This window comes from Coturnix japonica, chromosome 6 (assembly GCF_054131305.1).
Source record: "Coturnix japonica strain WE chromosome 6, WE-NBRP24, whole genome shotgun sequence".
Taxonomy (NCBI): Eukaryota; Metazoa; Chordata; class Aves; order Galliformes; family Phasianidae; genus Coturnix; species Coturnix japonica.
The window spans coordinates 23,319,365-23,333,924 of record NC_140668.1 but is presented as its reverse complement, the minus strand read 5'-3'; the positions used below and the strand labels follow the sequence as shown (position 1 = coordinate 23,333,924).

General features: G+C 53.4%; 1 protein-coding gene across 1 annotated transcript in view; it reads right to left on the bottom strand.

Moving 5' to 3' along the window:
• Positions 1-12,791, bottom strand: part of GLG1 (golgi glycoprotein 1) — a 50,853-nt gene extending 38,062 nt beyond the window's left edge. The window contains exon 1 of the mRNA XM_015873811.2: positions 12,387-12,791. Coding sequence (XP_015729297.1) covers positions 12,387-12,782 — 396 coding nt within the window. The 5' untranslated portion in view covers positions 12,783-12,791. The remainder of the gene's footprint in view (positions 1-12,386) is intronic.
• Positions 12,792-14,560: the final 1,769 nt, after the last annotated feature.

Sequence of the window (14,560 nt, the reverse complement as noted above, 5' to 3'; positions counted from 1 at the left end):
AACCCCATGGAGGATCCATATAAGAGAATCCCCCCAAACCCACATCACCACCCTCCCTGCTTCTCCTCAATAATTGTCACTGAGAGCTTCTGCTTATTTGCTGCTTTCTGCCGATCTGCAGCACTCAACAGCTGCCAATGGATGGCTCAGGGCAACTGGAGAGTGGTGAAGCTGAGCCGTTGCAGACCCACACCCTCCAAGTCAAACCCCAGCACTCAGGGATAGGCCAGAAGCCAGCAGAAAAATCTGTGCTCTTTTCTCTGCAGGACGAGCGAGATCATGCAGCCAAACGGCCACGTCCCGGGAGCCTCAGAGACCAAAGAAGGGCATAAACCTGCGGGGAAGCCACACTCACATGCTGACTCTCCTGAGCACACAAACAGGATGAGAAGAGGCAGCGAGTTGCAGATAGGTATCTGTAACCCTACCATGCACCTCCCCGTGCTAGATGCGCTGTGCTTCTCAAAACAAGAAAAGCTGATCTGTTCCTTATCAGTGATACTGTTATTACGCTAAGAGCCCGAAGCTTGCAAACACAGCACTCTGCAGGCAAGCACCGCATTGCTAGAGATGCGCAGCAGCCCCAGGAGAACCGTGACACCAAAGCCACCCAGATGCACTGTTGCTCTGACCCAGCTCCCAGCCCTGTTATCACAAGCTTTAGTGCTGCTGCTTCCCATGGGTTCACGTGTTTGCAAGTAATAATTCCAGACAAAGAAGGCTCCTGCCATCTGAACTTGCAAAGCTGCTCCTCATTGTGCACATGCTGCTGTGTCAGCCCTGCGTCCTCAAGTGGGCACCTTCAGACAAGTGACAGCCCTCAGAAACCTGAGTGCTTCCACTCGTCCTCACAATGCAGACCTGCAAAGCAAGCACGTTATCCAACAATATAGTCTGCCCTCATGCATTTTGGTGAACAAGCCTTGACTAATTTCCATTGCTAGAGTCAGACGAGGAATCCATTGCCTTGCTGTATGCAGCATCCCCAGAGCTCTATGGTACATAAATAAAGCTTGCTTCTGCAAACCCAGACTGGCTGCAGTTTGCTCTTATGGAACAGGGCAGTGGGCATGAGGTGCTTTCCCTGCCCACAGGCATCCATTGGGACCCACCCCAGAACCAGGGGGAGCAACTCTCCAACACAGCACAGGTCAGTGGAACAGCACATTACTCTACATACCGCTTGAAAAGCAGAGCAGACAATGGTACAGATTTGATTCCTGATAAGCACCAAGCTCGCTGACCTCCTGCACCCTGGAGCTCATCCTCGTCATTGTTTGGCACACCAGGGTGCATGTTTCTGGCTGGCTGCCTCCCAGAGCAGCTCCATCATAAAGGAAACCTTGCTGGAACAGGCGAGGTCCTACTGGCACAGGTGGGGCTCACAGCCAGCTCACTGCCCTTCCAGATAAGGAAAAGGGAGTTAATACATCAATTATTTGAACTGAAGGCTTGATCCTTCTTCCCCATCTTCTATTTAAAGTTGCAGTGGGAGTAGGATTAGCAGAGTGAGGCTTTATGCTACCAAGGCAGGAGAGGCGTGCAGCATCCAGGCTTCACGCAGCAGAATCACAGCACACCCCAGACAAACAGAGGCATCAGAATTGATGGCATCTTGTTGACAGTCTGACGTTACATCGTTTTTCACCTGGGAAGCTGAAGCTGAGTTTCAGAGGTGGGGGCAGAACAGGGTTTTGAGCACTTCCCTGCCTCTGCTCGTTTTGCATTATGGACCTTCCTTAATTGCCAGCACTGGGAACAAGCTGCGAGCCGAAAGTCAAGAGGGTTTTAATGTACCTTGAACAGCAAGACAGCACCAAATCAGCTGTTACAGACCTGGGCAGCAAGAGATGCTCGAAATGAGCAGGTTCTTGAGGGCAGAGGCACAGCCCCACTCTGTGATCACTGCAACGCCTCCTGAGGAGCACCAGGCAGCCCATCCTGTCCACTTTCCTGGCAGGCATCTGCAGCGAGCCAGCATCCAACTGACACAGCTACAACCCACTCTGTTGGAAGGGAGGCAGAGGAGCCATTTGGCAGCAGGGGGATTGCTGTGCCTTGGTGGGGGCTGCAGCAAAGTGAAGGCGGAGCCGGAGCTGAACAGATGCTGGGGATTTCCCTGCCTAATGCACATTAGCACTTAGTATTTGCAATCTCAGTCCCCAGCACCAAGCAGTTAATTTGCATGTTAATTAGAAGCAGGTCACCAGAAAATCACACCGGGCAGCCTTTCTGTGCTGACTGGAAGGGGCAGGGAAGCTTTCTTCCCCTGAATGCCCACATCTCTGCAGGCACATCTCCTGTGACCAGCAAACTGCCCTGAGCCCTCATCCCAACCCCAAGCACAATCAACACCCCCACCCCACACACACACACCAAAAACTGCTCTGAGACCAGACACCTGAGGCTTGCAGAGCAAATAAGCACATCTGAGGAACAGGAGAGATAACAGGAAACAATTCTAACCAGAAAGCCTCCTGCTTTCACACAGTGACAGCACCTGAAAGAGAAGCGTGAGTTGTGCAGGAGTAGCATGCAGCTGGTCCCACTCCTGCAGCTATGCCTTGCACACTCACCCCATCCTGCTTGCTGCTCATACCCCAAACAGGGTTAAGAAGGGACAGCAGAGAGAAAAGGACGAGCAATGGGCACAGCCATCCCTCTGCTCGTGCCAGCTGAGTGCCACAGTTATCCCTGCTGTTTGGGGAGCTGAAATGCTGAGCCAGGCTGAGCCTCCCAAAGTTAATGGCTGGTCAAAAGTGGACTCAGTCAGTGGCTCAGCTCACAGCCTGGTCCTGCAGGTGTAACTGAGCACACAGCACCACGGAGTGGCACACAGGACTCCTCTGAACCCAGCAAAGAAAGCATTTCATGTCCATGTATCACAATGGAACGAATGAAACCACCTGTGGTTTGGCCAAAGATATCCTGGCAGGAGAATGTAAAGCTGCTGCAAACCAAGGAAAGTACTGTGTCAGCTCAGCCAGCTGCAAAGTTCTCTTTGATTTTAACCAGCAGCAGCGTTTGAACTGCTTGCACCCAGCCTGCAAGGGAGCCTGCACAGCAACACATTGGATTTTAACACCTAATTAAGCAGGTTTCTGAGCGTGGCATGCAGAGCTGGGGACTAAGAACGCTTACTGCAAGGAACACAGCGCTGTGGCTGACCTGCCAAATAACAACCTGCTTTTGTTTCAACTACCTAAGAGGAAAGCTGAAAATTCAATTAAGTTATTAGCGAGGGAATTACACAAAATTAAGTGGTAAATGATGAAAATCCTGTAATATCAACTGCATGAACTCATCGTGTGAAGTCTGAAGGGTTGTGGGCCTTTGCTCTATGCTGCTGCTGGAAATCCAAGCGGAGCACACAGGTTCTGTGCTGGGAGCTCATGGCAATAGGGCAGAGTGGGTTTACCTGTTCTCAGAACACTTGTCTAGCACTGCTGAAGTCTCCATCATCTCCACTGCCAAACAGGTGCTTCTTCCTGCAGCAGAGGCCCTAAATAAAAGGGTCTGAAGAAGAAAACACGAAGCATCAGCGCTGCAATAGAACTGCTCCCAATGGATTGAATCATAGGATCACCTGAGTTGGAAGAGAGCTTCAAAGGCCGTCTGCTCGCCCTCCCTGCACTGAGCAGGGATGCCCACAGCTCCATCAGTGCTCATAGCCCCATTCCCTGACCTTGGTTGTGTGCAGGGATGAGGCACCACCACCCCTCCAGGCATCTCAGCACTCCTTTACTGCAACAGTGGAGCAGCCGTGCAACCAGAGCACATGGCAGGGCAGCCACACCTCCTGCAAGCACCAAAGCACTGAAGGATGGTAAGTGCAGAATAGTTATTTGTTAGGCTTTTATTTGAAGGAAATAACCCCACTGAGGCTGGCTCCTGCCCCTTCAGATCCACGTCCCAGTCCAACTGACATCCCCTGGCCGCTCCTATCTGTTCTATTACTGCCTGAGCTCACATTCAGCCCAGGAAAACAAGCCATCACATCAAGCCACTCCTCGGAGCACACAGCGCTGTGACCTGCCAGTTAATTTTATCTCCAGTCATGCTTGAACAACCCCTCGATAACAGAACAGGGACTTTTTTCCTTTCAACAAGAGCTGTATCAACAAGGAAACAAAGCAGACGAGTTAAGCACAAAAGCACCACCGCCAATGGAAGATAAGAGAACACAGAATGCGTGCTCCACAATTACACCAAGGCATGAAATCCCAGCTTTCTGGGGGAGCAGAGAACAAAGTCTGTACGTTGCTGTTCTGTCTTTTCATCTAGAAGCCTCAAGGAGGATGTTCTCCTCCCAGTGCTGCTGTCGGACTGCACCAAAGGCCCCCCTGTGGTCCCACATCACCTCCTACCCATCCACCAACCCCACTAAGGCCTGAGCTGCCCTGGGTTGAGCACACACAGACAGGAGCCACCTGTGTGACAAACCTGCTGTTTCTCAGGGAGTGATGCAAAGAATTCATACAGCAAAACTCCGAGCAAAGCAAGCTGACTGCTGACTTACCGCTCCCCAAGCGCACTGATACATCCCTTCTTCCTTGGTGCACACCCATGGTGATGTATTACTATGAGCGCGTCATACGTGGGCTGGCTAATTAGCTGGATGAGAAGAGACTTCACGTTCCCCAGTTTCCTTAATATAAGCAATTTAAACACAGTACTTTACCCCTTAAGGGTAAGGCCGCCTGCCTGACATTAATTAACAGTGAGTCCACTGCAATTTGCACACAAGGAAATGTATCAGACACAGTTTGCTCCCTTCAGAGACAGCTCTGTGCAGGTCACACCACGGCTGTACATAGACAAATATTTACAGGAATTCCTCTTGTAGGGAACCATACCCACACATCTGCCTTGTCAGCCTACACCAAGCACACGGCACAGCTTCCAACCTAAAGCACAAGGCAGATCTCATTAGGGAGCTCCAACTAATAGGCCCACACGCTTTAATACAACAAAGTATTAAGAAGAAAAACTCGTGTTCTTTCCTACCATCAGCCCTCAGACCGTTTCTTTACTCACATTTCCCACTAAAAACTCAATGCTTGAGGAAGAGCTCAGCCTGCAGCATTCAGTGCCCCAAAGACACAGCCCTGGTGAGCCAGCACTACAGCCCAAGTGCCTCCAATTGCTTTGATTAGATGCAAAAGGCTTAAAATACAGAGAGAGGGCAGCTTTAAAAAATAAATACAACTATCTGCAAGTAGTTTGAAGTCTCCAGTGCATTGATCAGGAACTTAATGGAGTAATTAGCCAGGGTTCATTAAAACATGCTTTCCATTACGTATCTAATCTGAATTCATTTACACAGCCACATACCGCAGGTGCAGAATTTTAACCCCTTTGAGCCCAGCAAACACCCACCAGACAGTAACCAGCAGCTCCAAGAACAGACGAGCTCTCCGGGGCAGCAATACAGCAATATCCTTCTTGGTACCACACCTCTCTCTGAGCGCAGCCCCAGGCATGGGCTTAGTCCTGGACTGAGGCCAGCTGTGGATTTGCTACAGGAGGATGAAGAAACACTTGGATCCCACTGAGAGGCTGCAGACAAAAGGAACTCCACCACCCTCTTCACAAAGCGCTTTCTATGGATTAGAGCTTGCAACAGACAGTAGGAAAGAACGCAAACATCAAGCAGCTCCATCGCACGTCTCCTGACACAGCACACCTTGCCAGTAAGTACACTGGCACTTTTTGGTATGGAAACCAATCTCCCTCAGTCCAGAGACTGGCTCAGCACAAGATGCCATCCATCCCCAGCACCACACAGGCAAACCTCAGCTGCTATGGAACCTGCAACGCTGACAAGGAGAAACAAAAACAAACCTCACCTCCGCTGGCAGCACCACACAGACTGGCTGCTATGCCCACGCTCACCACCTGCATCCCGCTCTGCTGTTGCTGAGGATACCAAAGCAGAGTTGTTATAACCAGGAACTCGAGTTCCTTGAGCTATGCAGGACCACAAGACAGGTTTTCATCCACATCCGGCCCAAAGAAAGTGCCGTCAGCCTCCAGTACCTGGCACACGTGCTGTAGTTTGGTGGCTGCCAACAACCACTGCTGCCTGAACACTATGACGAGCCTCCCCAGCCTACCGCTCAACTAACAGAACTAATTAGAGGTTCAACTAACTGTGCATCCTACCATTATATCATCCCAAGACAAACAGGGAAATTGAAGGTAGATACATCCACAGCCAAAATCCCAGCAATGCACCGTGTGATCCAAGAAGCAAGACGTTCTAATAGAGCTGCTCTTCTAGGAAACCACCCCAGCTGCTGCATTCAGTGAAACTGCTTTGGGAAGAGCAGATAGACAAAGAGTTATTTAAATTCCATCCGCCCTCTCTCAAACACAACAAGTTTAGACAATGGTTTTCTACAGCAGGACACCACAAGAGCTCACAAACGCCTGCAGGAGGGGTGGGAAGCAAAGCCCTGCAGTTTGTGGCTTGCTGTTTCTTTCCATGTAGGTCTCACCTTGCAGAACCAAAGCCAACGTAGCCTTGGAGGATGTGAAATGGGTACGATGCAAAGAGTCTGAAGCCTTGTTGTTAAGTCCTACCTGAGCTGCAACAAGCTGTTTTTATCAGGAACATCTCCCTGCCCACTGCTGCTATCACTGCAGGCAGAGATGGGAGCATCTTCAGTGATGATCTGCTGCATGTTGGACAGGAGAGATTCATAAGGAACGCAACACTCTGCACGTATCACTGTGCTCCACAAGGTGGATGTAAAATCCCATCCCTCCTACGATCAGTCTTCCACATCTATACTTCCAATTAAGGCTATTAACCATTAGGATGAGCACACACCTCCAGAGCCGTGGTTGAGTTGAGGGAAAAGCTGTTTCCTGCTGATGCTGGTTGATGCCACACGTTATTGCTGGGATGCCCAGAGCCAGGCCAAGCACTCACTGTTTGAGCCCCAACCCAGCACTCACACTGAAGTCAGCATTTCATCCTTTTTTTTGCTTTCAAAAGCAATGACTTCATACAACTAAATGGAAACAACACAAGTGAAGATGGCTGCTGGCTGCTGCTTTCTGCTGAGCAGCAAACCCCGTTGCTATACTCATCCTCAGTCTCCTGCTGCAGACGGTGACACCAACAGTTCTGCTTCCCAACCACAACTGCTGCCAGGTATATTCCAACCTGTACGTCTGGTAAGCAGTGACCTGAAATCCTGCTGGATCCCTGTCTGAAAAGCTGGCAGCTGCAGAAAATTCATGTTTGAAGCAGAGAAAATGGATTATTGAGGTTGCCACGAGAAATCTCCCATTCAAACAGCACTTCACAGCGCAGTGCGCTCCTCCAGTTCCACGGTGCCTAAGAAGATTTCTCTGTGTGTTGCTCTACGCTGCTCATTAAGAATGCAGTTCTGGTTGCCAGCCACGAAATGCAGCTCAGACTTCTCCACGCTCTGTTAACAATGCCAGCCATAGTGCTCTGAGGGCTGCACAGCACACCTAGCCCTTAGCCAGGCATCTCCAGCAAGGCTCCTCTCAGCTCCAGCACGACAAGGCAGCTGCCATTGTGTGTTATGGGGACAGATCCGGCCACTCACCCATCACTGCCTCAAACACCAGAACACAGCAAGAGCAACTCAGAACCAGCAGACACCAAAAGCAAGAGGGTCACCACTGTGACCATGTGAACAGCCACATCAAACACCCCTTGCACACAACAGCCCTCCACTTGCACTTCTTCAGGCCATTGTACCAATAGGGGAGCAGGCTGCAGCCAGCCTGAGTACTACAATAAGAGGATTACATGAACACTGACTTGTTTAGATCCTCGTGAATGCAGCTCGTGGCCTTGTGTACAACTCACACTGCACGCTGTGACACTGCATTGCTGCACTGCCGTCAGGTGCAGGCAGTTTGCTGCACTGACTTTATGACACATGTACAAAGAGGAGGCACAGAGATAGAAATCAATTTGGTATTGAGGAGTCACTGTGAGCTTCTTCCAGACCTTACTTCAGCTCAGTGGAAGCTGGAAGTTGACTGGGCTCAAACCAAGCCTGGATGGCTGCGAGAAGCCTACAAGCCAAGCAGAATTAAAGGAATTAAACAACAACTAGCTAAACTTCTCTGTAAGGCAACTGGTGCATCATTTAGAAGGCACACTCAGCTGGGTGCACTCTGCAGATTGCTTGGAGGAAAGCACTGAACAGGCTGGAAGAAAACATCTCCAGGACTGAACTCCTGAGCATGGGGAAGGCAGGGATGTCCTCACCAGGATGCAATGGGTCGGGGCTGATAGCTGATCTTAGGAGCACCTGAAATCAAGTGCTATAACCCTGCAGCCACAAGGAAAGAAGAGCCCTGTTGGCCAAGGGAAGCTCTGCAGCTCTGACCCAGCACAGCACAGTGCCTGTTCAGTGCCTGCACCAACACAGACAGAACCTGGGGAAGGAGGACCCCCCCCTCCCAGCCCAGCCCAAACCACCATCCCTGAAACAAAAGCATCCCGTGCTGGCACAGAGCAATCTGCTGGCAGAACTGAGTTCTTGGGTTGTTTGAATGCCATGGCAACCAACTTCACACAGCTCGAAACAAAACGAGATGGAAGATGATAAAAAAGAAAACAACCCCACTATTTCAAGGCAGGATTTCAACCAAAAAGCCAATTCCCTAGAGCTGCCATCCATCCGGCTGGGGGACGCCTTTTGGTTTTTATTCATTAGCAGGAATAACTGTAGGGGGCAGAAGGGGGGATAGGGGGTAAAAGAGGGGGTAGGGGACGGGGGTTAGGGGGGCAAGATAGGGGAGTAGGAAGGGGGGTGGGGGGTAAAGGCTATTCCAAAAATCATTGTGCATTTACACAGGAGCAGAACAACCTGAGCCCACCAAGAGAACACTGCTCACCTGCAGGCAACAGAGCACCGAGCCAGCAGCTCTGTAGCAGTAAATAGCGGCAGCACAGCATCTGTCTCCATCACCTCCTTCAAAGCAGCCAAGTTTGGGCTCACCAAGCTGCCTGTTGGTCCTCCTCTCCTCCCTGCATCCCTGGAGGAGGCAGACTTGGCAGATAATCCCCTTTTTATTAAACCAAACATCCCAAACCAGTGTTTGCACCAGCTAATGGGAGTGCCGGCGTGCCAAGAAAAGCACAGAGCTGGCTCTGGGGGTTGCACCTCACTTTGTACATATCTCAGAGGAGGAGGCACTGTTCTGAGTGTCCCATGTAGCCTCCACCTGCCATGAGCCACCAGAAACCCTTCACCATGTTCAGCTTGAGGCAGGGTGCGAGCTGGGGATTCCCAATAGACACACACTGAGCCCAGCACCCAGCTACAGCCTGATGCTTAATTCATTCCCTTAAAGCCAGAACCCTTTAAGTCAGCTCAGCTTCAGCTGCTGGAGCCGTCCTTTTCTTCCCTGAGGATGTAAGAGCTCCCATAGCGAGTGCAGGCAGCTTTGAGTCATCACCAGGTCAACAGCCCTTAGAAGAAGGGACAGCGTAAGCACAGCCCTTGGCAAGGCTTAAGGTACGTCTCCCAGGTTTCTGATCACTGCCTTAAAATAAAAAGAATCCCTTTGTGTGTCGCTGTCTGAACCCAACAGTAGTGCTGCAGGCACACAGAGCCTGCCCTGCATGCCAACCACCAGCAGCAGGAAGCAGAGCAGCCTGCTGCCCTGCCATGTGCTCACCTGAAGGCACTGGGAGGTCCTGCGGTGCCATAAGCAAACTGCTGCTCTTCTCTGCCTGCCTGCCCTCCAAACCCAGACGCATGCAGCGTGTCCTCCACTCCTTGCAGCTCCAGGCAGGAATTCCACCCCGGTGCTTTCAATGCTGTAAGAGCCCCAAGTGACGCTGCTATGTGCTCACACATGAGCTCATGCAGCTGACTCAAAACATCCTCCGTTCAACTCAGCGCATCACTGAGGTTAAACAAACAAATGAAGCTCATCATGCAGCACGACCAGGCAGGCCTATGAGCCCCAGCTCCTGGCCAGGAGAGCGGAACAAGAGATGCAGAGCACTTACTTACAGCCACAGCACCACCCAGAGAGGTGAAGGGTCCAAGTGAGCACCTCTGCTTGGCCTCCCCATCTCAAAGTGCAGGTGATCCAGCTGAGAGCATCCAGCTCTGTCCACGTGTGGGCTCACACGGAGAGGAAGGTTTGCAGAGTGCACGCTGCCACGTCCCCAACTGATGTGCTTCTCCTGTGCTTAAACCAACCCTCAGCATGCAGACAGAGGGGCTGCCCCTGCAGAACAGACCCCCACGCCAAGAGTGTGCAGCCAAAGCCTCCATCTCCAACCCCAACACAACAGCTGCTGTCTGAGCTCTTGGAAAGCTCCTGGAGTATCACACCAATACCCACCTATAGGTGCTGCGAACTATCGCTATCACCAGCCCACAAAACGGCTTTAAACAAATCCCAGCATTAATTAGGTCTGCTTAATCAGTGCATTAAGATAGGTTTTAACTGCAGAAATACATCTACCAACAAACCAGCACAGCTCCCGTTCCTGGTTAAGGTATTTTCATACCTACCTCAAAAACTACCTAGCACATATGTTATTGTTTCCTGCCATTATTTGTATTATAGCCATGGAGTTCAGTGGGCAGCCCACAGCAGGGCTCTGCAAAGCAGAGGGCTGAGCAGAAGGGCTTCACAAAACCCTCTTCAAACATCAGTGAGGAACATGAGAGCTCTGCCCTCCTCCTGCCCTTCCCTTCAGAAAACTCAGATGGAAAACCCCAACCCAACCCTGATAACAAACCTTGATGTGCCCCAGAAAGGAACACGGCCAGGGCACAAATAACTTCCACTAGATGAAAATGAATGCATTTGGAACACTGTGAGCACGGCACATTCACGCTGCTTACGCCATCCTTCACCTACACCTCATGATCATAAAGCTTCAAGGAACTCCTTCCTGATTATTCTGATTTAAGAGCATCTCAGCATCGCACCACGAAGGATAAATAGAATCAACAGAGCTCTTAATATCAGCCCCAGCCTCCAACTGAAAGCTGCTCTGCTTTTGAGGAACTCCTCTTTCGAGGAGAATAAGATCATCATGAGCATAGGGCGGAAACAGCCAAACCACAACCCAAACCTTCACCTGCTACCTGCAGCAAAGCAGCACCCCAATGCTGCTCTCCCCCAGCACCATCCCAACAGCACTCTGTACACTTGGTTCTCCCCTATATTAAAATGGGGCTGCTACTTTTTGGGTACCCTATAAGCAAGGTGAGAGATGTGCTGGGGTAGAAAGCGACAGTTGAACTGCCACCCATGTCCTCCAGCACTGCCTGCAGGCAACGGGGATTCTGAGGCACAGACCTGTCCCACACAACCCGATGTTCACAACTCACTGCTCCTCTTCAGAACCCAAATTGCAGCACTTAGATGGCATAAGTTACCTGGGTTCAGCTGCCCTGCAGCCCCCCAGCATGGAGCCCTCAGGCTGGGATGCAGCCCCTTGGACTCCATGGTGTCCCAGTGCTACCCAGGAGAGAATCCATCTTCAGCACTGGGTATTACAAGCAGACAGGAGTACAGCCAGCAAAGCCCAGCCATACAGTTGGGCTTTGAGATGGAAGCCACAAGCAGACATCGTGTTCTGCAAAGTGGGGCATTCATTAGGTGTGCGCAGCCAACACATGGGGTGGAATCGGCTGCAAACAACACGATGCTGAGCATCCCCTGCCTCTCTCCATACATCCCATTCAACTCCATAAACAAGAAGCAGCACAGAGCAAAGGAACCGCTCCAACCGAAGGTCCAGCGTGCTAAAATGGCTGAAAACCAATAAACATTGCAAGTGGGGGGGAAGCAGGGAGGAGCCACACAACTGTGAAGAGAGGCATAACAGAGCTGCCTGGAGGGCAGCTGTGAGCCCCCACAGGGTCCAAAGGGCCGGCGGTGGGAGCAGCACAAAGAGTGAGACACGTACAGAAAACACTATGGTGCTTTGTAGCCGGGGTAGGCGCCGCACGAGGGTTTGCTCCCGAAATCACAGCGAGAACTTGGACAAAAAGAGCGAGTGTCTGTGGGGCGGCAGGCCGGGATGGAGCCCCGGCTGCGGGCTGCACTGAGGAGCCAGCACCCCCGGCTCGGGGCCAGCGGGGAGCAAAGCGAGCTCCTCCGAGCTACGGACGCAGCGCTGCCAGACGCGGCCCGGCCCCGCACAGCCCCGCAGCAGCTCAGGGCCCGGCAGGCCGCACGGCCGGCAGTTCTCGCCTCCCTGCAGAGCAGCGCCCCGAGGAGGCCCCGCAGAGCACGGAGCGCCGCTCCGCTCCGCACCGCTCCACAGCGCAACCCGCCCCGCGGTGAGGCCGCCGCTCCCGGCGCTGAGGGCGGCCCCGGCCCCGCTCTTTGTTCCCGTCGGGCCTCGCCCTCACCTCGCGCACGTCCTGCAGGCACTCGAGCACGGCCAGGTTGTTGTTCCAGCTGTGCTTGGAGCACAGCCGCACCACGTCCTCGCGGCACACCGCCTCCTCGGACAGCTTCCACCCGCCGCCGGAGCCGCCTCCGCCGCCTCGGGCTCCCCGCGGGCCCGCGCCACCGGGCGCCGCTCCCTGCGCGGGCTGCCCCGCCGCGTTCAAGCCGGGCCCGGCCTGCAGGGCGCCGTTGGGAGGCCCGGACAGCGCCGGCCGCGCCGCCAGCGCCAGCAGCAGGAGGAGCGCGGGGCCCGGGCAGCGGCTCCGGACACGTCCGCACGGCGCCATCTTGGATCCCCCACCTCCGGCGCGCCCGCCCCGCCGCACGCGCGCCGTGTGCAAAGCAGCGCGCCGCATGACGTCACCGCGGACAGACACGCCCCCCGGCACCGGGAGGTGGGCGGGGCCAAAAGAAGCCACGCCCCCTCCGCTACCCGGCCCCTGAGACCACCCGGGGGGCCCGGCTGCCATTTTGGGCTGCCATCGAGGGGCCCTTCCTAAAGCGTCCAACGTTGCAGCCATCAGCACAGCCCCGGGCACCTCCACAGCACCACCCCCATCACAGCGCCCAAAGCAGAGCAGCCTGCATGGAGCTGCCTCCATGGGACACCCAAAATTCATCCCAGTCTTTGCTATAACCCCTTTGTGCATCAGTTCCCAGCTGGGGAATGGAGCTGACACCCCCCTCTTTAGAGCAGAGCCCAGGCTGCAGTGGCAGAGGCTGCTGGCTGTGCAACTGGAGAACATAAGGAAGCCTAAGGGAAAGGGAATGACTTGGTGCTGGCAGCAGCACGTGAGTCATGTGCAGCATGGGAAACTTAAGGCCAGAGACTGAAGAACGAAGAAATAAACCTTATCCATCCAAGGACTGAGCACTGAGTGTCACACATCCAACCAGGATGCTCAGTGCATGAGGGCTAATGGCACCTTGCATTAGGGTGAAGTGAGCCCAGCACTCTGCCTTGCACTGTGCACCCTTGGTTTCATGGCTGTGCTGCTGGGACTCCATCCAGGCTTTCTTCATGGGGATGGATTGAAACAGGCGCTGTTTCCACCCACCTACAGCAGGCGGGATGTGCCAAGCTCTGTAAACCCTTCTGGGTGTGATACCAGAGTGAGAGATGTGCTCTGCAGCCCAGCAGCGAGAGACAAACAAAGTGAGCACCCCCAGCACAACTGCAGGTTTCTGCCTCACAGCCAATGCCACTGCAGTAGATGGCAAAGCCATGGGGTCACCCTGCAGAAGGTGTCCTGGGGAGCGCAAGCAGACCTTCAGCAGCCCCAGCTGGCTGTGCATCCAGGCAGGGGGCATTGCATGGAGATGGGTGAGCTGGCAAAGTCCCCGCGCTCCTTGTGTTTGCTGCCGGGAAAGCAGTGCTTGGGAGGGATGCTTCATGCTGGCACCCAGCAGCTGCACAGCTGGAAACACTTAGAGACAAAAGCCAGCAAAATCCACCCAGTGCTTGGCAGCAGATCTGGCTTATGGGAAGCAATTGGAAAAGCTCGACCAGCATGAGAGCTGGCTCTGCTCCTCCTGCAGCAGGACCAGGAGGAGAGGAGCAGCACAGGCAGGGCACAGCTTCCAGCTCCTTCCCCAACCTCAGCTGCCCTCCAGCCACTCTTCCAGGAGCAGCAGCCAACTTCTGCAACTCCTGGCAACCCCCTGCTCCAACCTGGGGCTGTGCAGTCCCAAACACACATTGCAAAGAACAGCCCCACGCTCCGTGTCCAGATTCAACAAGGAAGAGAGATTTCTTTGTGCACAGCGACATCTCTGCCTGGGCAGTAACCCCAGCAGCTCAGCACAACGCAGCATCACCCTGTGGCTCATCACATGATGGGGAAGAAAGCTTGTCCCGTGCACTGCAGCTGCTCCAGGTTTAACCGGACACAGACTGCTCGCTCCCACGTGGCCAGGGGGCATGGAGCTGAATTTCGGCTCAGCCATCAAGCAGTGCTGAGGCCCCATACCTTGCACAACCTTCAGTTGGTGCCAATCTCCATGATGAAGGCTGGTGCTTCACTTCCACTTTGTCTCCATTTATCTCCTGGGTCACAGCCTTGCATCGTCGCTTATCTGTGCATGGAAATAAGCAGAGCATGGCAGCACTCAGATTCCAAGGAGGCTGGGGACA